Source organism: Teleopsis dalmanni, chromosome 2 (genome assembly GCF_002237135.1).
Source record: "Teleopsis dalmanni isolate 2A chromosome 2, ASM223713v2, whole genome shotgun sequence".
Classification (NCBI taxonomy): Eukaryota; Metazoa; Arthropoda; class Insecta; order Diptera; family Diopsidae; genus Teleopsis; species Teleopsis dalmanni.
The window spans coordinates 83,310,551-83,337,029 of NC_051847.1; the positions used below are offsets into that span (position 1 = coordinate 83,310,551).

Consider the following 26,479-nt stretch of genomic DNA (forward strand, 5'->3'; position numbering starts at 1 on the left):
TTCTATCAATCTACTCAAGTATATGCTGTAACGAATCAGGTACTTTTATTCTAGCTTATACCTACTTTGTTAACAATTAAGAGCCTGTTCTTTTACTATGAATATCAGCTTTCAATAAAAGGAAGACTATATTCTTACTGTTAGTCAGATATCTATCAAAGCTGGTTCCGCTGTCTGTATTTAGTATCTAAAATAATATCGACCCTAAGGAAACACCAGAGTGAATCTAATTTGTGCAATTTCTTATAGTAAATATAGACCGGCGCTGAAGAAGATACCAGAAAACCTGTTTGGTCTGTATCCACGCTTATGTAGGTGTAAGTTTTTTGGCTTCCCATTCTTTGATTCACTCAGTGAAATTTTTTAAATTAATATTGGGGATTCAAATTAATATTAATATATTACTAATCCTCCAACTGCTTCCAAACTTTCTGCTTATAATTTCGAGAAATGTGGTATCAAAACAACTTTCTTAGGTTATTAAAGAGAAATCCACCATTTTTCCATTTCACCTGACTGCTAGGTAGGTAGTAATATATAAGTTTAACGTTTTATATAATAATGCATTCAAATTTAGTTCAAAAGTTGCATTTAGCCGACTTTCTTCACTTATTCAACTTCCAACATCAACGTCGTTCTGGGGTATTGGATTAGATAAATTTAGTTAACTAAATGTGATGTCTATTAATTTTCCCTTTCGCCCTTGTTTCAGCATTCTGTTTCTCTTCATCATATGACTGACATTTAAATTGATCATTTCTAAGAGGTAATTTTAGTGGGTTGGAGTCTTACTCTGTGGCTATTGATGCCTTCTACCTATACCTATACGAAAACCAACACACTGCCCTACTGAGCACTGTCTAATCGCAGGGTAATCACTAACCAGGCGGGGCTGTACACAGATCTTAGACCAGTCATTAAATAATCAGGAAGCTTATGAGGAATGCACAAATTAGTCAGTGAGATGAGTAGGACTTTGCAGAAACCCCGCAGCTATCAAAGAGTGAAAGTGCTCAGATGCACTAACTCGGAAAAGGCTCTACATTAAATAGTAGATTAGCATTAAATCTGTCACAAACAAAATTATATTATAATGAATAAGGAATGTAAATGTGTAATAGGTATAGCAAAAAAATAATTTTCAGACCTATTACCAAATAAAATCGAGGATAACAGTAACGCTACAGACAAAGTAAAAGAGCCGGAACAATAAATTCATTTCTTCAGATCAGAAATCAATTATAGAATTAGCTGATTTACATTAAATAATAGTCTAATTGATTATTGGATGAATATAGAGACTAGATAAAGACTAAGCTATAGTTAGCTATACATAGCTAACTAATTGAATACTTTAAAGCTATACTTAGCTATAGTAATAACATTGCTTCCACCATCACTCTTTTGCAAGTAAAACCTTTGCTAAGAAGTCATTTTTTCTTGATAAGGAAAGAAATAAAAATGTATATATAGACAAGAGTAAATATAGTAACTACTCTTGTCCCGTTCTCTAATCGTAACCAAATGAGTGTGTTTAAATTGACAAAATTCTGCCTCTGTCTAGAAATATATAAGACTTATTGTGTAATTTTGAGTGACCATTCGGCTTTCCAAATGTAAGGTCAAATAGTATTTGACCTTGATAGTATTTCATGTATATTTTTTTAATAAATTTTAATTTCAGTAGATTTATTTTAACATTATTTAATTTAGCATATTATTGCCTTATTTTATTGCCTTTAATATTTAAATAAAGTGAAAAACAAGTAAGAGGAAAAACATTAATAACTTCCGTACTTAAGTATCTGCAGTTTTATTTTTTTATTTCATACAAGTGAACACACCAACAAAGCGAAAACCATTCCATTAAGGGAAATTAATGATAATCCAGTAAGGTTAATGTTAGGCACATGTGCTGGGATTGATCCCATAAAAGTCAACTGTTTCGCAAGCGAATATGATTGATATCCACAATTTGGTTACGGACATTCGGTCACTTGCGGCACCAAGTCTAAATGCTAACGTGAAGGTAATCTGCTGAAGATTAAAGGCTAACTAGCAATACATTTAAATAGATAGATTGACATATTGTGCAGTGCCTAGATTTATGAACAAACTCTGATGTCACATGTATGAGCAAAAAGTAGCAAATAAACTACGAATTTGATAAACTGACCAAATTAATTGGTTAGAGATGAAATTACCTGCCGAAAATCAATATAAAGGACACAACATCAATCTTAGAGAATTTTGTGTTCATTAAATGCCATTCAATGACAAAGAATAGATTTAGCGTAGGAAAAAATATGAATGAAAAATATTTTGTAACCAAAAAGGAATAATTGGATGAAAAAACTACTTCTAGGACAAAACACTGGCAACAAATGTCCCCGACCACATTTTCTGTAGTATACATACTCGTATGCTAATCCTTAAGGACTTAAATAGCATCATTTCAAAAGGGGAAAGAAAATTTGTGGTTTTGTTTTTACTACCTTTAGCTCCAGAACAAAATAGGAAAATAAGCTTAAAGTTGCCATCTAACATAATGATAATTTTAATAAAGTTATGTAAATAATACCCAGACTGCGAAAGCTACCAATCGGAATGCTACATGTATTATAATCCTTTTATCTATGTGCACATTTTAACTTGTTTTTATTATACAATTCGTATAGAGAAGTTTTAAAAAGTACTACAACAACAAAAACTTTTTTATATAAAAAGAAACCTCTCAATTGAATACCACATTTTCTATTAACTTTGACTTTAAAATCAAATTTAATAAAATTTCTATCGTATAATGAAATATTCTAGTACATGAACTGCTAGTGTTTTTAATTGATAATATTGTGTAAAGAATAACAACTCGGAAAGTTTATATTACTTAACACCAACTTTAGCAATTATTAAAAAATTAGTAAAATTATAACAGTTCTACTCTTCAATGAACAGGCTGTCAAAATAGGAATCTCAAACCATACTCCCTGTAATAGTTGCAATTAGTCGGATGAATTGGAAACTTTTTTCCATTTGTTCTGTGCATAACCTGGTTTTTGAAAGTAATAGCCACTCTTCGTAACTCACAGCTCAAAAATCTCGGAAAGTTAGCAAAAGTTAACATTACCCACCTTTTCAGGTTCTTAAACCTCAGGAATTGCATTTAAGCCATCAACACTATAAGAGGCGCTAATGTAAGATGGATTCAGTTATCACTTAAACCATACAAGTTACATTGGACAAAAACTAAGCGTCTATGTTCTACAGAAGAAAGAGATTAACATAATAGATTGATCATGAGCACTTCATTCGGGAAAGCTTCGAGTGTCTAAGACCTAAGTATCTAAGACCTTCGAACTCTAAGACCTAATAACCGTAATTGGGGCTATGAGAACAAAATTCTAAATTTATTTGGTTCTGACGTGTCGCCGGAATATGTAAAATATCCTTGTTGTTGTTCTGATTACATATTGTTGAAAATGAATTTAGGGACATAAATCAACACATTTCCATAGCCGGAAATTTACATTGAGGAGAGAGGATGGTTTTTAAATAATTTTAAGTAATTTACAATTATTTAATTTAGATTTAATTTAGTCTAGGGACTAATTTTGGAATGGAGAAAAAGATTTCGTACTTCCTCAATCTTCTTTCTAGTCCTTTGATTCTCGCCCCTTCCTTACCTACATGCCAAGAAGTCGCATAATTTATAGATCAACGCATTCTTTTATGCTTAATTTGCTGTGTTTAAAAAGTGATCTTAGATTATTTAAAATTGAGAAACATTCATCTCATTTGTTTGATAGTGAGGGTTCCACGAATGCCCTTTATCTATGATTATATACAGGTATTTTAGCTTATAGCCTCAATTTTTTTTGTATATAGAACTCCAGTACTTCTGGATGTGGTTTTTTTTTTGTTTTAAATATAGTTCGAGTCTTCTATGTGGTAATAATAAGAATGTTTATAATATTTTTAGCATTTTATTCGAAGTTTTGCTAGAAATGGGTTTAAATAACTTATTTTAACAGTGGCCTGTGATACGTATGTTATTTTTATAATAAGTCTACTAAGGTAATCTAAGTAATATAGTTTAATTGTTTTAAAAGGAGGAAAAAACTGTTCCCTTTTTCTTTAAAAAAGACACAATTTTTAAATATTTTTCAGAATAATTTTTCATTTCATCGTGTAATTTTAAGATATATTTGAAAAATCTCTTCTTTTGAGTAGGAAGAAAAGAATTTAGGGAAGAACGTTCAATATAGAAATGTTTACCTATTTATTAGGAGAATATAAAAATAAAACTGACCAAATAGTTTTAATCAACCCTTTTAAATCTCTATTTTTGAACTTAAACTCACTATTGCCGGAGATACAGGTATGCAGGAGAACAATGGGTTGCAGATTTACGCTCAACAGTCTCTTATGACAGCCAATTATTGTAAACCCGCGGAAAAATTTAGGTGAAAATTCGCCCAGCATAATAAATTTTGTGCTGGCTTTGGTCAATGGATATCAGATGACGATGTACGTTATGTGATGATATCCACTAGAATTCGAAAGAGAAGAGCTAGTATTGAATTAACATCCGCGAGTTGTAATTAATTAAAAAAAATATATTCTTTACATTACATATAGCATTTTTTGGAAATAAAAGATATCGGTTACAATTGTATCATATGTAAATTTTCAAAATCTACTACTCTTCCATTTGTCCTATCAAAATTTGTCGCTCGGTGTTTCCATATACTTTGCATAAAATAATTTAAAATTCATCAAATATATACGACATGAAAGTTTTAGGCTAATGTGCATGCCATGTCCATTGTTAAGCACATTATATTCATATTGAAGAAATAATATACTTGTGTACTTACTAATTGCGCTAGCTATGCATTGTTAGGCGAGATATGAGGCCACCAGCTGCTTGGGTGTACGTACTTTGTAATCTATGCGTTGTCTATATTCTTAGAGCTATGCATTCGGATACCTTGGGTCGCTTTTGCTAAAAATATGTTTAAATTAATTAAAATTTATTATTACAAGTTTGTGCTTAGCTGCCTCTGATAGTCGCAACGCAGTTCCTCAAAGATTGAAGGCAGTTCTGCATTGTTCCTTCGAATACTTTTTGTAAATAACGCAACACATTTTTATTGCCTGTGCATAAGTGATATTAATAATTTATATATAAAATGTAACATTTTAGCACCAAATAATAATTTGAAAATAATTTCAATACAAGTTTTTTTTAAATTTTAAAGTTTTATTTTGTGAACCATTTTATAACTTTAATTATTATAATAATTAAGGAAGCTAAGTGCTAAGTGAAGCTATTAATTGCTGTAATTAATGAGTATAATTAAATATACTATAATTAAAAATTATTAAAATATAAGTGAATTTTTAAAAATCGATTTGGAATCAACAAATTGAACTCAATATTTTTTTTTGGTGAAAACAAAAAAAAATTTATGTAAAATAGATAAAATAAATTTTACGTAAAAGCTTTTGTGTTTCCGACTTCGTCGTAAATAATCTAAGGTAATAAATTTTGGCTTTCAATTCCGTTTAATACTAAAATTTTGATAAAATATAATTTTTGGTTAACTACGGCAATTAAACTGGTACAACGCCTCGCTTACAGAACGCCAGTGACGGTATTTTGTTTGTGTCTTGTTTTATGGGGCAATGAAATTTCCAGCCGTAAACAAAGTTCAGATTAATAGAAATATTTACATACAAATCTTTTTGAAATTCATAAATATTGTTTTCTACACAGATTATCACTGTTTACGTTTTAAACAAAATTGTGGTACATAAATATACATAGCATATACATATGTATTACTGCATAAATATGGTACAATAGTACAGATTATTAATATAAACAAATAAAATAGAAAAAATTGCTGAACACTCGCATGTATGACACATTCTCTAAAATTTATGAAAAAAATGTTCTGTTATTTAGTTAACTTTCACATAACAATGAACATAAATTATTTATTTGTATATTATTAATGTTTTAAATGGTATAATTCTTCTTTATGGAGTCATAAATTTGAAATGATCTAGGTACTAGATCTCTGTCAGCGTAGATCTTCGTCTGACTTCATTACACAATTGCAATACGAGCAGAATTTTTAATCAGGTTAAACATTTCAATAGACAGTGAGGTCTGCAAACAACTTCGATACACTGGAAGCTATTAGATCTGCTCAAAGATGTACTAACTACGCGAAGATGTTCGAGCCACTGAAACATCTTCGAGCTTCTCGAACACATCCAAGCTACTCGAACATCTCCGAGCTACCCGAACATCCCCGAGCTACTCAAACATCTCCGAGCTACTCCAACATCTTCGATCTACTCGAACATCTCAGAGCTATTCAAACATCTTTGAGCTATTCAAACATCTCCGAGCTACTCGAACATCTTCGAGCTACTCGAACACCTTAGAGCTATTCGAACATCTTTGAGCTTCTCGAACATCTTCGAGCTACTCTAATATCTCCGAGCTACTGGAACATCTTCAAATTAATTGAATATCTCCAAGGTACTCAAGCATCTCCAAGCTACTGTAATATCTCCGAGCTACTAGAACATCTTTAAGTTACTTGAACATCTTTGAGCTACTCGAATATCTCCGAACTAATCTTACATCTCCGAGCTACTCTAACATCTTTGAGATACTAGAACATTGTAGAGTTACTCGAATATTTTCGAGTTACTCAAACATCTTTAAGCTACTTGAACATCTCCGAACTACTTGAACATCCCCGAACTACTTGAACATCTCCGAGCTACTCAAACATCTTCAAGGTACTCAAACATCTCGAGCTACTTGAACATTATATGAATTCCTTTAATTTTTTAAATAGCTTCCGATCATTTCTTTATAAAGCCCTGATACTACTCAAAATTTTCAAAATTTCCATTGCTCATCAAAATTATTACTTTTGAACATTTCAAGTAAAAGAATTGTCCTTGTATTATGCACTATTACCTTGTTATACTTAAGGCTATCCAAAGCACGGCCTTTTATACTGTATCATTTTACAATGATTTTATCTTGTTATATATCGGTCATATGACTTAAACTGTCATCTAGTTAAAGGAACTGTAAGTGTGGGTTTCAAGACTCTTTTCCAAACTTAGAGTGAATCAAAATATATGGATAGAAGAAGAGTAAGGTAGATAGACTGGTCAGTAAATATTTAGACAGACTTCATTTATTCGATTTCGTCGAATTGATGGGGAATATATATACTTTATAATATCTCAGGTGTTAACTTTTCTTTGTCACTAATATTTCGATATTTTGTATTCTACTTTGCAAACCAGTGGAAATGGGTCCCCCTAGTTTCTTATGTGTTTACTTGCCGTGATGACCAAATGCCGCAAAAGAATTCAGCCTGTTCCATTGAAAGTTTAGATACAAGTTCCTAATTGTTGGAAAGTGAGGGAAAAGACACTTCTGTTGTGTTTTGGGTAACAGCACCTGGATGATAATTTTAACTAATTCTATATTGAATGAAAATAGAATTGCTGATACTCTTGCTGATAGTATTGATACAGACTATGTGATTCTCTTATGAAGTCAACCCTATATTTAGGAAGAAGTCAACCCTACATTTAGATTACTGAATTTTATGGTACCAGATTTCACCTCTGGTGGGATGTTGCAAATAAAAATCCATTTGTTGACTCCACATTGAATAAAAATAGAATTTTTTTTAATTTTCCTCCATAACTTTAGATGTTAAACACAGCTTCTATGACATTCCATTATAGATTCATCCAAAAATTTCGGATGCAGTTGGGATTACTAAATTCAGTGGTACCAGATTTTACCTCTGGTGGGATGGTGCAGATAAAAATCCATTTGTTAACTCCAATTGAATAAAAATATAATTGCATATATTCTGTGATATTCTCTTATGGAGCCAACCCTATATGTAGGAAGCAGTTGTAAACACCTGGATTCCGTGGTACCAGATCTTAACTCTATCGGGATGTCACAAATAAAAACTCACTTGTTAACAGTCTTACTTGAAATCGGTTTACGTTAGACACGCTTTCTACAATAGGTAAAAATGTCTTACCTCGGAAATGTTTTAACTTCTATCTCGTAGATCGTTGATAGACCATAATGGGTATGAAGTGCATATAAATATATATTTGCAAAACATTTTCACATTGATCGTGCTTACGTGAGAGCCTAAGAAGTTTTTTCATAAACATTGGCGCCAATAATATTAATCTATTATAGAACCCACAAAAGTTTAATACTTTATAAAGGAATTGCTTGATTGCTTCTGGCATCTTACAATTTTATTGTATATTATTTCATTCAAATGAGCAAATCTACAATTTACTGAACATAATGAATCAATTCAGCTTATTTATTTGTTTTCATTTGTCTTATTTAATTTACTCAGAGTCAGCGAATTTGCAGTTAATTGTTATGAATACTTGCTATCTGAGAACACAAAGAAATTCTTTGTACATTCTTCTTCAGACACTTATAAATGAGTACAAAGAGGTGTAAAAGTATTTATGTGGTTTAATGTACATTAGTCTATAGTGAATGGATTATCAGTAATTCTTTTGAATTGTATTAATATGACTCAACTTAATCATATCAATAGTGTACGTCAAGAAATTCGCTCACAAACCCCTTTTAATCAAAAACGGAATAGAGAAGATAAGAACGCAACTGCAATGATTTAGTAAAAAAAATTTTAAGCAGTTTCAAGAACTTGGGTTGTAGTGTCTATACTCGGTTGTACGCCTATTAAATGGAAATTTTAAAAATGTTTTATGATTTGCTAAACATCATAACATATTAATTGTTTGGAAGTAATTAATTACGGGTTAGTTAAATCAATATGTTATCGTTATCGTATTGTTGTTGATCGTGCCAAAAATATTTTTCAACAATTAAGTTAATTTGTTGCTAAGATCAAAAGCAATATATCGTAAAAAACTTTATTGCTAATTGATCTGCATTCTACGTCAACACGTCAAAGACTATAGCCCACAAGAAATCAACGTGATCGACGAGCAAACCTGACAATTTGCAGATAGATCATAACCACACAACTGATCGCTATCCGTGACTGAAATAATAAATCATTTACGAGTGTTTGCTGATTTAACAATATCAATTTCAATTTGTCCTTATCAAAAGTAATTAAAAATGCAAATAAATACCAAATAATAAGATTTCAGCCCTGAATTCAATACAAACTGTGCATTTACTTTGCCGTCTATAACTTTACCGCTATTTCATAAACAAAATGCGAGGTGTGGTAGAGAAAACAGAACGCATATCGTATAAAATCAGTGACAGTGATTCGAGGATCGCTTTAACTACGCGATCGCACAACTTGAATTTTAAGTATTGCTTCGGTTCTCAGATATGTCAGACGTATCTGCTAAGCGCGTTCGGCAAGTTCATTTTCAGATATAAATATACGTACTTTCAGATACAAAATAATATAGCAAGCAGATGTGATTTTCAGTATTTAATTTTAAAGTTTAACATCGTGGGTTAATGTTGGAAAAAAAAATTCACAGCAATGGATCCGTTAAATGAGTGTATCATGTTCTATGAACAAAGTTTGAAAAAAAAGAGGCAAGTACGAATTCCAGACGAACGACCGCACTATGGTGCTCCTGATACGACTGATAGTCGTTTTTGTGCCAAATGTACCAAATGTGCCAGTTCCCAGACAAAAGAAGTGACTATTCAAACTTTAACGCGTTTCCACATAATGAAAAACTACACAAAAAAATTTGTTAAAATTGTGATTTTAAGATTTGTGTTTACTAAGCTAATTAACACAGTTCTTTTATGTGTTTGAACAAAAAATTAGTTTAAAAAAATAAATAAAAAAATTACACGAACATTTTGTGTTGAAAGGAAATAAAATTGTTATAAAATATACAGAAAATTTGCTGAGCTCGAAAAAAGTGTAGGCCATAAACACCTTAAAATTTGAATTTGAATTAATTAAACAAATACAAATTCACGCCTTTTGTTATAATTTTAAAGATTTAATTTAATAAAATGCAATAATCGAAGCATTTTAATGAAGAGCAAAAGCGAAGAATCTTAATGCAACCGGTTAAATCCGGTAACAGGTTTCGGTAGCAATAGTGCAGTTTACTCATGGTTATTGACATGTAACATGCATAGGTGAACTCATGAATTTACCTAACAAAAGCCAAAAGCCATACAAAGTGGAAAAATGCAGTGCAAGTGATGAAGCACACAAAAACCCTTCAGCACTACACTAAATTGCATCAAGGGTCAGGAATCACTGGCTCAAGGCACTTATAGCTATGCAAATGAGTTTTCCAAAGGAAACCAAAATTAAATAAATTTCTAGATTCACATATAGGAACTCTTAGTAATCGAATTTGCGCTTCACTAGAACGTAGTTCCACTTGGTGAATTGTTGCTCAAGTAAAAAATAAAAGTGCCAATTACTTTAAGTAAACCAAAAACACTAGAACACATGTATGCCTTAGTGTTGACTTAAGTGTTTTACTAAATTGTTAAATAAATTTATTGGTTTATTTTTAATTTATTTTTTTAATTATTATTTCGTTCAAATACACTTTGAGAACTGAGTATCATTATAAGTGCTAAGCGGAACGGTTAGGCAATGACTAAGATTAATTTTCCATTTATTAGATAAAAGTTTTGTCATGCTTTTTTTACTTAGGGAAAAAGTCCCATAGTTTTGGTATTTATCCAATTATATTATTATTAAGACGATTACTATTTAATTAATTTTATATAAATATTTGATATAACTATAATATATTAAAATATATTAAAAATTAATAAATTAATGAATACATGAGATGAATGCTGCAATTAAAAAAAACAAAAATGTTATGTTTACAAGCAAATTAAAGAAAATTAATAATTTCAAGCAAGATTCTAAATATATTTATAGTTTTAATAAATATATTTATATATATTATTATCATACATAAAAATTATATAATATAATAGATTATATTATAATATTATATATTATATATTATATTATAAATATATAATACTTAAATAACTAGGTCCAGAAAGCTTAATTACCTTGAGCAAATATTAATTAAATTTCAATACTTTGCGCTTAATGTAAAATTATGACCATGTGTAACATGATTCTTAAAAATTTAATAATTTTCAAATCACTTCAAGTCACTTCAACATTTCTGACTTCAATGAGAAAGTTCCCAGGATCTGGTCTTATTATATGAAGACCAGGTTATCCAGAAAGGTACAAATGACGTATTTTTCATTTATTTCTAGAAAAAAGTGCAATATAGCTTTGTCTGGTTCCTGCTACCAAATTCTCAGGATCTGGTCTTATTAAATGAAGCCCAAGTCAATTAAAAAGTTATACATGCCATTTATATTACCCATTGTAAACTAATCGAAGAAAATTAATGTTAGGCATACATCCAGGAAATGTATAAGGTGGTGCAAATCCTCTGCTGAATCATTCCCTTTAATAGTATTAATGCACCATGAAAGCAGCTGTGAGTAATATCAGCTACTCTGCTTAAGCCACCAAATTCCGCTGTACACTAATTAACAAGCCGTGATTTCTTCGTGGAGGATTAAGGGGCTTTACATGCCGCTTAATGTAAAAAAAATTTAAAAACTATATCTATTATTAAATTCACTAATTGTCTTGAAAACCGTCGCTTCGTTGTGCAGTCTAAGAAAGTGATTTAGGTTTGTGAATGGGACAAAAATAGATGCCTTTACATTGCAATGTATTTTTGTTTATTGAATATACTGGGAATATTTATTTATTGTAGGTTGCTTAAAATTTGTTCTACTCATTCTATTCATTCAACATGTCATGTCTTGTAATCAGGACTAATACTCAATTTTTTTTTATTAAATATTCTTTTATGAAAATAGAAATCTAAACAAATGTTCCTTATTTGTAGTATGATATTAGATTTTCAATTACCCAGCATAACTCTCAAATGCTTATATTTTTTTAATAGTTTTATTAAAAACTTCCAGAAAGTCCACCTTCTTTCTAGAGAAGGCGGACTAAAGACTGATTTTTTGGCCTAACTTGTAAGCATTATCATAAATTATGCGCCAAATGCTTACCTTAGAGCCCTTAGCATAATATCGTTTATTATGTTATAGAACATTAACATTATAAAAAAAATAACCACAACATCTACCTATATGCGCGGCTGCTTCCGTGCCTATTTAATTAGGATTATATTTAAGAAACTGAGTGGTTTCTTTTACAATATATGTATAGAACAGTCTTACCTCTGTACGTATACAATATCCCGTAATTTTTACGAAAAACACAAATTTTACAAAATGAAGCAATTAAAATGAATTACTATTTAAAATTGAACTAACATATTTCAAAAAAAAATTTATTATAAGTACTATACAGGTTATTGTATTTTAAGTAACCATGCTAAGCGACTAAATCCCCCTTTCAACCATATCTGCCGCAGTTGTGGTGAGAACGAACAAAAGCATTTTAAGCTTTCCCAAAGGTTTTAAATGGTTCTAACGTCCTGGGTTTTAAATAATAATATGGTAACGTAATGATACTATAGACTTAAATGGATCGCTTGGAATTTCCGGTATAATCTACCTACCTATGATAACTACTAAATCTTTAATATTTATGCCAATTGAATTATAATAAATAATTTAATTATTATAAAAATAAAATTTGTAAATAAAAGGCACATCGGTAACATGAATATATACCTAGGTTTAAAGGGTTTTAAAATATGTAATGCGTAAGGTTCTTTCAAATTATTTTAGACAAAGAGCCAATTTTTGGTGATTACAGTAACCTTTGGTGGCATTAAAGAAGAAACTAAAAATTTTCCTCTATTATACTACTGTTATTTAATATTATCTATTAAAAATAAACACTAATTTATTTATAACTTATATTCCCTTTTAATGTCTTCTAAGTTTTGAGAATAAAGCATTGAAACTGTCTTCAGAGTTCACATAAGTTAAATCTAAACTCAAGTCTTACCCACAAAATTAACATTTAATTAAATTTAAGGGCAAATAATAACTTATTTATTTTTTTCCATAATTTAAAATATTTTAACTGATTTATATAAGCACATAAATAAATATTATTGAATAAAATTGTCATCTTAAAAACAAAACCAATTCCAGTATGTGTGACTGTCACTGCGACACTTTTCTTAATTTTTATTACTAATTAAATAATTAAAATCTGTAAAGTGTACTTATTATACAACCAAATCAGTTAATAAATTAATAATAAATATAATTGATTTAAGAAAAAAATGACAATTTCAATGAGTTTAATATTTACTTGAAAATATTTTATTTTTTTTTAATAAATAAATTTTTTCATTAATTTGCATTAACGACACTTCTCAGTCGTTTGTGTTTTGAAAGAACATTGCATTCTAATAAAAATTTAGTGTCTTTTATTGAAATAATGACCGATTAAAAATTTAATTATATTTTGATTCATACACATCAAAAAAAGAAAAGCAATACTCTTAATAATTATTCCATATAATTTAATTCAACAGAAAATGTTTTTGTTTTAAAAATTTGTTAAGGAAATAATAAAACATAAAAATAATAATAATAAACAATTTACAGATATAGAAGAAAATAGAAATTTAATCAAAAATACACCCACAATTATGAGTAGTTATTAAGAATATGTAATTATAATAGGAAGAAAATATTTTTTGATACAAATAGTAAGTTTTTATAATAATAGGATATAATTTATTATTATATATAATCATATATTTTTAAAATATAAAATATTTGTAAGATTAACGTACAATTACATTCTAATATAAGTACATATAATATGTACTTCTAATATAGGCTTAATAACCTATTACTGGTTTTCGACCTGACACAGCATGTCTCTCCAACCGTCTCTGCTGCCTGTGTGCTTTTGCCAGTCTTATACATCAAGGCCGGTTAGTGCTGCCTCAACTTCATCACTCGACATAAGACACGGTTTATCTGTACGCTTTCTTCCTCTTACTACCGCTTCAAACACTCTTTTGTTGGAACATATTTAAATATTCTCACGGCATGTTCAAGCCAGCGAAGTCGCTTAATGTTAATTTGCTGAATTACATCAATGTCGTGATAATGTTCGTACAGTTAGTAGTTAATTCAGTTGCGGTGGCCGTCGCCAACTTGTAGAGAACCAAAGATCTTCCACTGCTACTTAATTATTCTGTAGTAACGTCCCTGCTAGTGCCCTATACAGAAGCAGAGGCAGGATGAGCGACCTATAGAGCGTAAGTTTTGTTTGTTAAGAGAAAGCTCTACATCCCATGGCTTGCCTACTGAGCCCATAGAAAAACCTATTGGTAATGGTAATTCTTCGTTTGATCTCTAGGTTGATATCGTTGTTCTTCGTCATAGCAGTGCCAAAATAGATTAAATATTTCGACAGATTCGAAAGCGTAGTCGCCAGCTTAGTGTCTGAGAGCTTGTGGATAGTCCGCACATTTCTACAAGTAGTCGACATATATATTATATATCAAAATAAGTACGTACATATATCACATTGAATTTGTTTAATTTTTTTTAATTGTTTCTATATATTAAAGTTAGTATTAGTATTTAATAGATAGAAAACAATTTCAAGCAAATACTATATTATTTAAGCCTGGACCATTCCTCGGAGATTCAATTCCGTATGAAAAAATCTTTGTTAATAAATCTCAATTAATCAATTCCATTAAACTCTTAAAAGTTTCATTTCATTAATTTTTGATTTGTGAATTTTATTAATAACAAAGCTTCTTCTTTTATCCATTGAATTACCACCGCATATAAAATTAAAACTTAGTTTTTTAAAGTCAAAATGCACTGTTAATAGAGAACATTTTTTTCCTTGAAACATTCATATAGGATCTCAGGTGAACTGGCTTGATCTACAATAAGATATATTGATCATACAAAATTTGATAATCACATAGGAATTGTTTGATTTTCCATTTTTTCTTTGTCACTGCAAGTACAGTAGTTCTGGTTATTGTGTAAACTAAGAGCTTACCACATCGATCTTAGTCTTACTAAGGTTATCGATAGATTGTAGTTTGACCATCTTCATTCGGATTTTTCGTAGGCCCACGTGGTCTTCAGTATATCACACACTTATGTATACTTAGAATCTTTAATTTACTTTAATTTGTCTTGGTCAGTCATAAAATTATGATTATTCAATTGAAACATATATGGTTGGAATTAACTTGGGAATTTTTTGTCAGCAAATTAACATTACACACTTTGGTTCAACTTTGGTCCATTTTGGAAATAGAAAAAAAAATAGAAAAATAGATAGATAAAATAGATAGAATAGATAGAAAAGATAGAGAAGATAGATAGAAAAAAAAAATTAGTCGTAAAAAATATTCAGATAGTAAGATGGTATATGATAATACGATACGATAATATTCGTAGAAATATTGTAGAAAATAGTCCAAAGTTTTCTAAATAATATAAGCTTTGAACATCCAAAATTTTAGAAATTATTCTGAATATTTCCGAAACTTATAATGACATATCAGGCATCAATTAATTTAAGTAGAACTAGAAGAATGTTTACTAAATTCAACACCGCCAACAACATCAATAAGTTGAAAATATTAATATATATGTGGAATTTAATATTTTTTCTTTAAAAAATAGTATAGTATATGGTTATCTTATTGCTTATAGATAGTTATCTTATTGCCATTATCTTTATTATTCTTTTCTTTTTTGTTTTATTCTCAAAAGATTTTAAGATATACTTTAATTAAGCTTTATTTTAAACTAAAGAAACTATTCCAAATTTAAGAGAAAATTGTTACCATGAACAGGTAACCAATTTCATTCCACTGTTAAGTTCACCGCCCTATTCAATATTTCACTAAATTTGACCAAACCTGAGTTACAAGTTCATCTACGAAACGAGAAAAAGATGAATATATAATACTAAATCAATTGCTCTTCCCCTGTCAGTTTAGGCAATAGTATGTATATACAATAGTATGTAGTATAAACTATATAAATAGACGCCAATGTTTTCTTACTTTAGAAAAGAGATTACTGAACCAAATATGCCAATTTCTCTCAATAGTGCGAAAGGTTTTATAAATGTTATAATTAATAAACTTAATATACCATATATGTACATATATGTACAATGTATTATATGTACAATGTATATGTTAACGCATACACTGGTTTATATATCTAACTTGACACATATATGATAATTTCTAGTGGATAAAAATATATGCTTGGATTAAGGTAGCACATCAATAGATCAAATGACAATTTTTAATTATTGAAAATATATTTATGATGTATTATCGTAGTAAAAAATAGCAATGAATCAGCACGAATTTATTTAAAAAGTATTGCAAATAGTTTGTATTTTTTGCAGTTATTTGAAACCCTTTTGTAAGCACTGACTCCATAAAAAAATATAAAGCGATTTTATTTAATAAACAGTAAAAAACTAGTATTGAGGGAATTTAACATAAAAAAATAAAATTTAAAAATTAATTAAAAATAAATTCAGTCACAATTAATTTTATAACATAAATTATATTTTAAATGTCATTATAAAACTTTTTTTGGTTAAATTCAAGAGTTATGATTTAAGAAGTAAATAGAAGTGTGATTATGAAATTAAGAGTTTAATAGATCTTATAACCAGTCATTTGTAGTTTAAAGAACGTCAAAAACTCATTCAGTTGATAATCATATTAGTATAATTTTCTACCAAAAATTGGTCATTATGAAAATTTATGATTGCTTGACTAGCAGTCTCAGCTAATTATAAATAAGGCATTTATTCATAATGTGCCTATACTGTATACCTGTGGGGACGTATAGAATACAATTACTTTCTTGGTAAATTCAAAAAAAAATCGAATCGCTGTGTTCTCACGTCTAAGAATCGTACAAACTTTCATGTAACACAAGTACACGCTCTCAGGGAATTCTCTACAGTTTTAGTGGTGATCAACATATCACCACATATCATATCCAATAAAATCAATTGAACTTCAAAAAAATAAAATCAATTACTTCCTAAAAAGTCATTTTGACGTTAATATCTCTTCCTCTCTTCCTATCAGTAGACTCAGCAGATAACATCAAATGCACATTCAAATATCTGGTAGAAATTCACTACCTAAATTGCATTTAGAACCTTTCTTCCCAGACATCTCTTGCATTAATCTAACCTTCCTTAATTTTACTATCATATTAATGTTGATTGTAATACTTTGTTTTATTTGATCATTATTATTTTGTTCTTAAATTATAATTTACCTATTACAATAGTCAAAAACTTCTGCTGCCAGTACATTCTAGTCCCTTGGAAATGAGTAACACGTTTTCTAATATAAAAACTTGTAACTTTAAGTTCGTTTTTAAGTATTTGGACGATTATTTTCAACATATTCATCTGTGCTCCAATTATCTTCAACTGGAACGCAGATTTTGTTCAATTCAAAATTTCATTCAAGATAAAAAAGATTTAATTTTACCAATTAAAGTATTATATGGTTTTATTGATACCCCGTGATTTGTTCCTACCACACTTACTGGGCATTATATACATGAGTCATCCTTGGCTACGTCACATTGCCTTTGCCAGCCACCTCGATCAATTGCTTGTTGTCGCCACTTGGTAGTACCGAGCACCCCCAAATCGTTGATCTTCTGGTTCTTCCACCGAAGATGCGAATGTCCTCTACCGCGTTTTCCACCTACGGGTACCGAATCAAATACCTTTCTAGCCGGAGCACTTTCTTTCATTCGAAAGACCAAGCCAGCGAAGCCACTGAATTTTTATGCACTTAACTGTGTCAATGTCGCGATATAGTTCATATGTTACAGCTCACTGTTCCATCTAATTCTATATCCGTCACCAACGCGTAAGAGATTATAGATCTTTCGAAGAATTTATCTCTCGTATGCTCCTAACGCCTTTTTATCACTGTTGGTTTTTGTCCAAACTTCTGCACCATACAACAGGACAGGCATGATAATAGACTTGCAGAGCGTGATTTTTATTTATCGAGAAAGGGCTTTATTTCTCAATTGCCTACTTAGCCCGAAATAAAATCTGTTGGCGAGAGTGATTCTTCCTTGATTCTTTAGGCTGACGTCATTTTTGGTGTTTACGCTGGTTCCCAAATAAAAAAAGTCTTTCACAACTTCGAACTTATTAATTGTCAACAGTAACGTGGGTCCCAAGACGCTCAGGAGATTTGTTTATTGACAGAAAGTACTTTTTGTCCCATTTGCTTCGCATGTTTCCCTTAGTTGGAAAATGTCACACTGACGGCGCGGGTGTTTAGGCTAAAATTATAGGCATATACAAGCAACATTACACTTTTGTAGAATATTGTACCAGTGCGGTTTAAATCTGCTGCTCGAATTATCGATTCCAACATCAGGTTTCTAGCACTATCTTACTATTACAATTTAATTTAATAAATTGTAATAATTACAATTTAATAATTTTTATCCGAAAACAAATATGATGCGAATGCTTGTACTCACTTCTGAACAAAACAATGTTGCCACCGTTTTGAAAATCATACCAGTTCAATGTTGGTTGTAGTTCTGTTCAGTTCCTGCATAAGAAGATTTCTTCAAGATTTAAGTAAAAAATGGAATCAGAATATGATATTAAAATGAACATTAAAAAAACTAAAATTATTTTTTCTTTATCGGTGTTCTATTTAGACGAAAATCAATAAGTAATACTATCAATAAGTAATACTATCAATAAAATCAATAAGTAATAATAATATTAGTTATTACTTTTATAAAAGTAATGATAACATATTAGTTAGTAGTGAATGCAATTTGGAATATTCCTAACCAATAATTTAATCTAATTCTATGCTCTCTTCGATAACCATCCACTTCTAAAATTACTTGTACTTGTGTTAACATATGTATATATGAGCATAACAACATGTTTTACTAAAATTAAATAACCTAGTTAAAATGGAGTATCTACTCAAAATAAATTAAATGTTATTTATAAAACACTTAAGTTCTTGTTACCTAATTTTGTGCTATAAACAATATAAATCCTCAATTATTCAGATATCACGTTATCTAATATTTCCAATGTTATATAAATAAACCCTGAGTATGCTTGTTAAATCTAAATATATTGCATTAATCACTTTCTATTACCTTCCAATTAATACAATTGCGATAAACCACTTTTGTGCTAGTTTTTCTAACGAAAATGATAATACTTACTTTAGAGAAACTAAAGCAGAAACGATAAAAAATCGTTGAATATACAAATTATATTCTGTTCTATATATGTTAAACGTTTACGATACCTAAGAGTTACTGTCTAGTTTGCCTAGTTTGTCTAGCGCCAAGTTTTTCTAGTTGATCCGTAGGAGAAACCTATCCCGTATTCGAAATTTGCATCAAAAAATTCGAAAATTATTACTTAAGTACATATTTTTCTAGAGAAAATTTCATATATGTTATGAGGCCTTTTTCATTCTAGTTCTAGAGAGTTTTGAATAGTTTTGGGGTGAGGTAAACTTTCGAGAAAACGATAGTTTGGGTGATTGGGTTTTTATAATGTCTATTTAGAGAAAATGCGGAAATTATTAATTAAGCTAGAAGATTTTCTGGAGAAAATTCCATATATGTCATGAGGACTTTTTCAATCTAGTTTTCAAGATTTCAATAGTTTTGTCATGAGATAAACCTTGGAGAAAACAATAGTTTGGGTGATTGGGTTTTTATAATGTCTATTTAGAGAAAATTCGGAAATTATTAATTAAGCAAGAAGATTTTCTGGAGAAAATTCTATATATGTCATGAGGACTTTTTCAATCTAGTTTTCAAGATTTCAATAGTTTTGTCATGAGATAAACCTTCGAGAAAACAATAGTTTGGGTGATTGGGTAATTGGGTCTATTTAGAGAAAATTCGGAAATTATGAATTAGGCAATAAGATTTTCTAAAGAAAATTCCATATGTGTCATGAGGACTTTTTCATTATAGTTTTCAAGATTTCAATAGTTTTGTCATGAGATAAACCTTCGAGAAAACGATATTTTGGGTGATTGGACTTTTATAGGTAATGTGTATTTAGTATAGTTTTTTTTAAATGTTTTTTTTAAGACATTACTCGAACATTTTCGTTATTGAAATAGTTTTTTTATTTATTGCACTAATTTGTTAACAGACTTTATTTGAAGAATTGTCAAAATAATTTGTCTTCACCTGGTCTATAATTAATCGTCATCTTACAAGTGGAGAACTATCAAAGAATATTTTTGAGGTAATAAAATTTTTTTTTACCTGTAGTTTCGATTTATCTATATTTTTCTCAAAGCCTTCTCATAGACTTATTATCCACTAATGACTGACAGAGTTAATCAACAGAATTAAATGAATTGCTTAGTATGACAAATAGACACATTAAATGCATTTGAGATGCAAGTCACAGTGTACTAAACATGACTAAACGTTAGAAAGAATATAAAACGCGCTATTGGCAGTAAACACTGAAAAAAAATTTAAAATTTTAAAAATAGACACTGTAAACAGTTTGTTGAGTTTGGCAAAAATCCATAAATTAATACATATAATTCTTCAGAATATTTTTGCGGTTTCGAAGAATACAGAAAACAAAAAACTGCATAAAATTAGGACACAGAATCTTAAGTTCACAAACGAAATCACTTGAACCATTAATGCAAAAAATGTTTCTATTATTTTTAATGATAATGAAATTGAATGCAGAAATTCTAAGAAATAATCGTATTCTATAGAAATAATTGATGTATTAAATTAGTAATTAAAATTTTAAATGTGAGTCTTATTTTGCTTTCAGGTCATGTAAGCTCGGTAATTACGAAACCGACAGTTTTTTTGAACCGCGAATGTCACTATTGGGCAAACCTCTAAACTACAATCGCGGCACGCGCCGTGGTTTTCGGTACAGAAGACTACAAAGCCGTATCTACAACTTTCTGGAGAGGCCGCGCGGAATACCAGCAGTCATATATCATATTATGGTGTAAGTATGTGATGTGAATATATAAATTTATATTTCAATAAAATACGTACGAAAGATTAGCTTGTGAAAACGATCCCACGTCAAAGTTATTTTAAACTACATATTTTTGTAAGTTGGTAGTGATTTTGAGAAACACTTTTATCGGGTTTAACTTAATCACAATCTACTAAAGGTTTGTGTTGCTTGATAGTATTTAGTTTTGTTAAGTAATATTAAAGCTATAAAGATTGGATCAAATCGAGATACTGAGGTAAGATTTTGATACCAGTTTTCAGAGTTATGTCAAATATAACATAAGTAAAGGTTAAGCATGGGAATTGAAGAAGAATTAGAAATCAGCGAAGATTTATCTTTACCGCATTATAGAGTAAAAACTATTAACCAATTAAGTATAATATGTGCTTTATACTTAGTATTGTATTATTAGTTATATATAATAGATTAGTTGAATAGCTTTTTATGTTTCATTTATGCAAGATTCGGATTTTTTATAAAAATATATCCTCATTCGAGACCATACAAACATATCGACACTTTTTCAATAATTTGTGACTTTTTTAAAAAACATTTATCGAAACTTTAAAAATATTAGTCTATTTTCGCAATGACATTTATGTTTTATCTCATTTTATCCCATTTTTTTCCATATACCTACATCATTTGAAGACACAAGCTCTCTGGCTATTCCCTGGAAGGGGAAAAACAAGAGAAATAGTAATCCAAAGCGCATTTCGTAGAATATCATCTATTTAAAAACATTGCGACACCTTTTATTAGTGTAAGACCACTTCCTATTTTATCATAGGGATTTTTGTTAACAATTTCATCCTTCAAACGTGCCAACACAGATTGCAAAAAATATGTACACAACAATGTTTGTTAACACTTAAATTTTTAACAAGAAAACTAACGAGTAATTTTAAAGACCCCTACTTTAAGTTACATGACAATCGAATCATGCAACTTCTTTCGATAAAGTCGTCGAAGTAGGTCTGTGGTATTGAGAAGCCTGCTAGCTTCCTCACTCGTAATGCTATATTATATTTCCTTTTGATGATCGTTATTTTCCTTCTTAAATAATTGATCTATATTATATAATTCTACATTATCAATAGCATAACCTTTCCACCCAAATGCTCTATATTTGCACACATCACCAATTGCTATTCATTCAACTTATTGACGGTTTGGTTCCGGAGTACACAGATGAAACGAAGTTTTGTTCATAGTAACATAAAGTTATTCCTTTTATCTCGCTTAATTATATCTAATTTCCAATGTTGTTACTTTTAATAAACTCAGTCCAAACACTATATCCACTTTATTATTAGACGTCTCATGATCAAAAATGAAATAAGAAATGTATAACCCAAACATTCTTTGTATTATAGGTAAGACCTTTTCTCCTATTTCAATGTACTGTCCAATTAAAAACGATTTTATGAATTATTTTGTTGTTTTCCGGAATAAGAATATTATTTGAGTGAGTATTATCTGAATCTGAATGACCACATTTAAATTCAATATACCCAAGAAACGATGACTTATTTTCTTAGAGTTTCGAAAAGAATTATTAAGTTTTTTTTTTGCTTTAGTGATTTTTTTTGCCAAAAATCAATGTTGAATCAACTTTTTCTTATCTTTTCTTTTGAAAATAAAAGTAGTTTCACCACAACTACTATTATCTATCAATTGCTGTTTAGAAATATAACCAAATAATGACAATTATCTTTGTCAAATATTTTTTCATGACGTAGCATTTATAAATCGGGCAAACATTTTTCAGTCCAACTTATATCTATCATTATTATCGTAGGTTTATATAAACAATCTTCGATAGTTGTATAGAATAGAAAATAAGGCAGATATAGATCAAAAAGAGTAAACAGGAAAGTATTATAGTAGACCATGACACATGAAACAATTTCAAAGATATTCCAAAGTCAAACTCCGTTCCTACTTTTTAATATTTTTCAAATGGATATTCAAAGAATCTTAATTGAAAAAAAACTCATAATGAAGTTCTAACTTTTATTTGAAGATAAAACAAATATTGCTAAAATATTAGTCACCCATGTGATTTTAATCTCTTAAATGACATAACATGATTAAAATGGAAATGCATATGAAAACTGTTAAGGTGAATAACATAATTATCTCCATTTACAATATAATAGAAAATATATAATAGAATATAATAGATAATTAGAATATTTGTTTAAATTAAAAATTTAACTATAGTGAATTAAAACCAAAAAACAGACTTGGCATTTTTAAAGTTTCATTTATATTATATTATTTATATCCTTGATTACGTCCAGTACTCTCTGTCAGGCAGTCCAATCTATGCCTTGCTATCGCCAGTTGGTAATACCGAGCGTCCCCAAATCGTTGGGGTTTCACTAAAATTCACTAAAATACTGGATTCACAAAATAGCTTCTTGCAAGATTTTATTCATGTATTTCAAAAAACTGAAGACTAATATGCATATAAACGAATAGGTTGGCAAATAGGCAATAGATAGCTATTACTATATCTGTTCGTCTTGTTATCAATAAGGCTGGACCCTAGTGAAATTTGTCGGCGGTTTTGCACCTATCATTTAATTTCAAGTGTTTTTGTTTCTTATATACAGCTACTCCGTCCTCAAAAGCTGATATTGGTACATCAATTGCTCTGTTTTTATTCTACTTCAATTCCAATACAGACTGCGCCATTTTTAGGAATTTAAACGTGTTTCTAACCTAGCACTGTAGCTAGATATTTATTTAAAAGAGATTGCTGGGTAAGAGTGGAAATTTATGTAAGACCCATCCAAGTACTTCAAACATTCAATGAGTTTTGGTAGAAACAAATAAAAAGTTGAGAATTTATTTAATTGCACATACATTCCATAGATTCATTTTGGGAGAGGCTTTAGCCCTCTTTGAAAACATTTTTTTGTTCTATGTTTTCATCGAAACTTTAGACACTCCCATGCTCAAGTTGAAGATTCTAACTTTCCGTATACACCTATTATAAAGAATTTTAATAGATTCACCTTTTTGAATTATCTCGCACTCTCTCTTTCTTTCTCCTATCCTCATCCTCCAATGGACTATAGGGCCTCCAATTATAAATTACAAATAAACCAAAAAGACCAAAGTAGATCTGTAAAAGATAATCTTTGGCATAAACTCTGTTCTTTAACAAATCAAACCATATATATAGAGTCGTTGGTTAATACTTTCTTATTTTTTTATCACCCATCATCAGTCGTCTGGATATTATTTCTTATATTTCATTATTCGTAAATAATGTTTTGTGTTCATAAGAGCCAACTTTAAGCTCAAAGTCAGTGTTCATTAGCCAACAGACCCAAAACCGTATTTGATTTATTATAAACAAATTCGCTTTATTATGGATATGGAAAACGTTCTACTGTATCCTGTTGCTCTTAACAGAGTCGACAGAAATCGTTTACTGTTAGACCAATCTTTTTCAGATGGTATTACAGTCTACAGTGATATGTTAGCAGTCCCGTGTAGAGTTCGATATCTTTTTTGCTTAATTTTAGCACAGTTTCAGCCTTTATATGTTCAGGAATAATAAGCCGTTTTGATTGTTCTTTTGGGCTTTCCAGAAGTCAGTTAGAGTTTGTTTTTCTCTTTCGCGTACTAGGCTGATTTTGAAACTATTGTTAGCACTGCTTCCTTTTTGCTTCTTTTTTGACCAGGACATCCGCCCTTTTATTGCCTTCGTGCACCTCATGTCACGGTAGCCATAGCAGAGTCACAGAACTCTTCGTCTCGAAGATTATCCTTGATGTGTTATATTAGAACGAAATCATGAATCAACTGTAGAATAATTGAATGAATTATAGCTACCCTATTTTTTGTTGTGTCATTATTTATTGCATGATTTTATATTGTTTCTTCTTGTGTATAGAACATAATCCAGGAACGTGATACTAAGAAAGTCATATAACTCTACGATTCGTACAAGCGAGACTGTAAATTAAATATTTTTAATTTTATTCATATTTATTTTCATTATAATTCTATATTAAATTTGATTTTAACATCAGTTATTATAACAGTGACTATTTTACTTAATAGAAATTATTATATATAATAGAGAGGTTTCGAATAGTATTGATTTACAACATCATTTCTTGTTTTTTTTTTTAATTTTATTCTATTAAATTCACTAGTTTCCATTTCATAAATATGGATTTATGTATATTACAAATATTTGATAATAAATTTCAAATTAAAATAAAATAATATTTTTAAAAACTAAAAATTTAATTAGTATTCAATTTTTTGGTATCGAACCTTAGGCAAACACAGAATTTCTGAAATATGGCTTTACCACTTTACCACTGTACCATTTACCATTTAAATATTTAAAATAATTTTACATATGAAATAATTTTATGAGTTTATTTATATTGTATATTCAAATGTTTTAACTTTATTAAAACTAGTATTGTTATTCATTTATTTCAAGATTTCTAATGGTATTTACTTGTCTTGCCTTGAGCGTTTTTTCAACAATCGAGGAATACGAGAAGGACGCTCTGTACATTTTGTTTAGAATGGAGATTTTGGTTGTTGTGTGGTTCACCATGGAGTTCTTCTTGCGGTAAGTAAATTTGAAATATCTTCATACATTTCATACATTTTGAAATATTAAATTGCAAAATAAAATGTAGAAAAAAAATGAAAATTAATTTCAGTGAATAAGTCATTAAAACTTTTGGAAATATATTTTTGGAGTGCATGGCATAGTTTGTAAAATAATTTTCCTCTACTGAGCACTGGACAAACTTTCATTTCGTTTACGACTATTGTATCTAATCAAGAAAAGAAACAGTTTTGCAATTATCAAACATTTTCCAATTATTTTTTTATGTTCCGGAACTTATAGTTTTTAATAGTTTATAATAAGTTTGTTAATTAAAACACTCTTAACATCAAATATCGTGTTGTGTATTTCCAAAAATTTTGGACTAATTGGATGTTTCTGAACGTAATGGCCATTGACAATTATTGACAAACATGAAAGAAGATAAACAGACTTGAAATAGAGAGCAAAAAATGGAAAGATTCATATTAAAAGCTTTTCTATAAATAATTAAGAATTAGTTTAATGTGTTTCAGAATTTAGTTTCAGCGGCAATTTAATAATAATGAAATATTTACTTATTTATAATTATGAGTTAACAAGAATTAGCAATAATATATAATAATTCTTATCTTAAATTGAAAATTTAATAACCACTAACAGTTTAAAGTAATCCCTAGACTTATGGTTGCCTTGAATTAATATAAACACTCCTAATTTGAAATAAATACTTATAATATTAGAAAACTTC

The 26,479-nt window shown here is 29.4% G+C and overlaps 2 protein-coding genes across 2 annotated transcripts in view; one reads left to right on the forward strand and one right to left on the reverse strand.

The window, feature by feature from the left end:
- The window catches only part of LOC119678136 (potassium voltage-gated channel subfamily KQT member 1), a 250,014-nt gene that overhangs the window by 132,559 nt on the left and 90,976 nt on the right, over nucleotides 1–26,479 (reverse strand). The window lies entirely within an intron of this gene.
- The window catches only part of LOC119674941 (potassium voltage-gated channel subfamily KQT member 5-like), an 18,408-nt gene continuing 866 nt past the window's right edge, over nucleotides 8,938–26,479 (forward strand). The window contains exons 1-3 of the mRNA XM_038086098.1: nucleotides 8,938–9,640; nucleotides 20,934–21,119; nucleotides 25,612–25,746. Coding sequence (XP_037942026.1) covers nucleotides 9,585–9,640; nucleotides 20,934–21,119; nucleotides 25,612–25,746 — 377 coding nt within the window. The 5' untranslated portion in view covers nucleotides 8,938–9,584. The remainder of the gene's footprint in view (nucleotides 9,641–20,933; nucleotides 21,120–25,611; nucleotides 25,747–26,479) is intronic.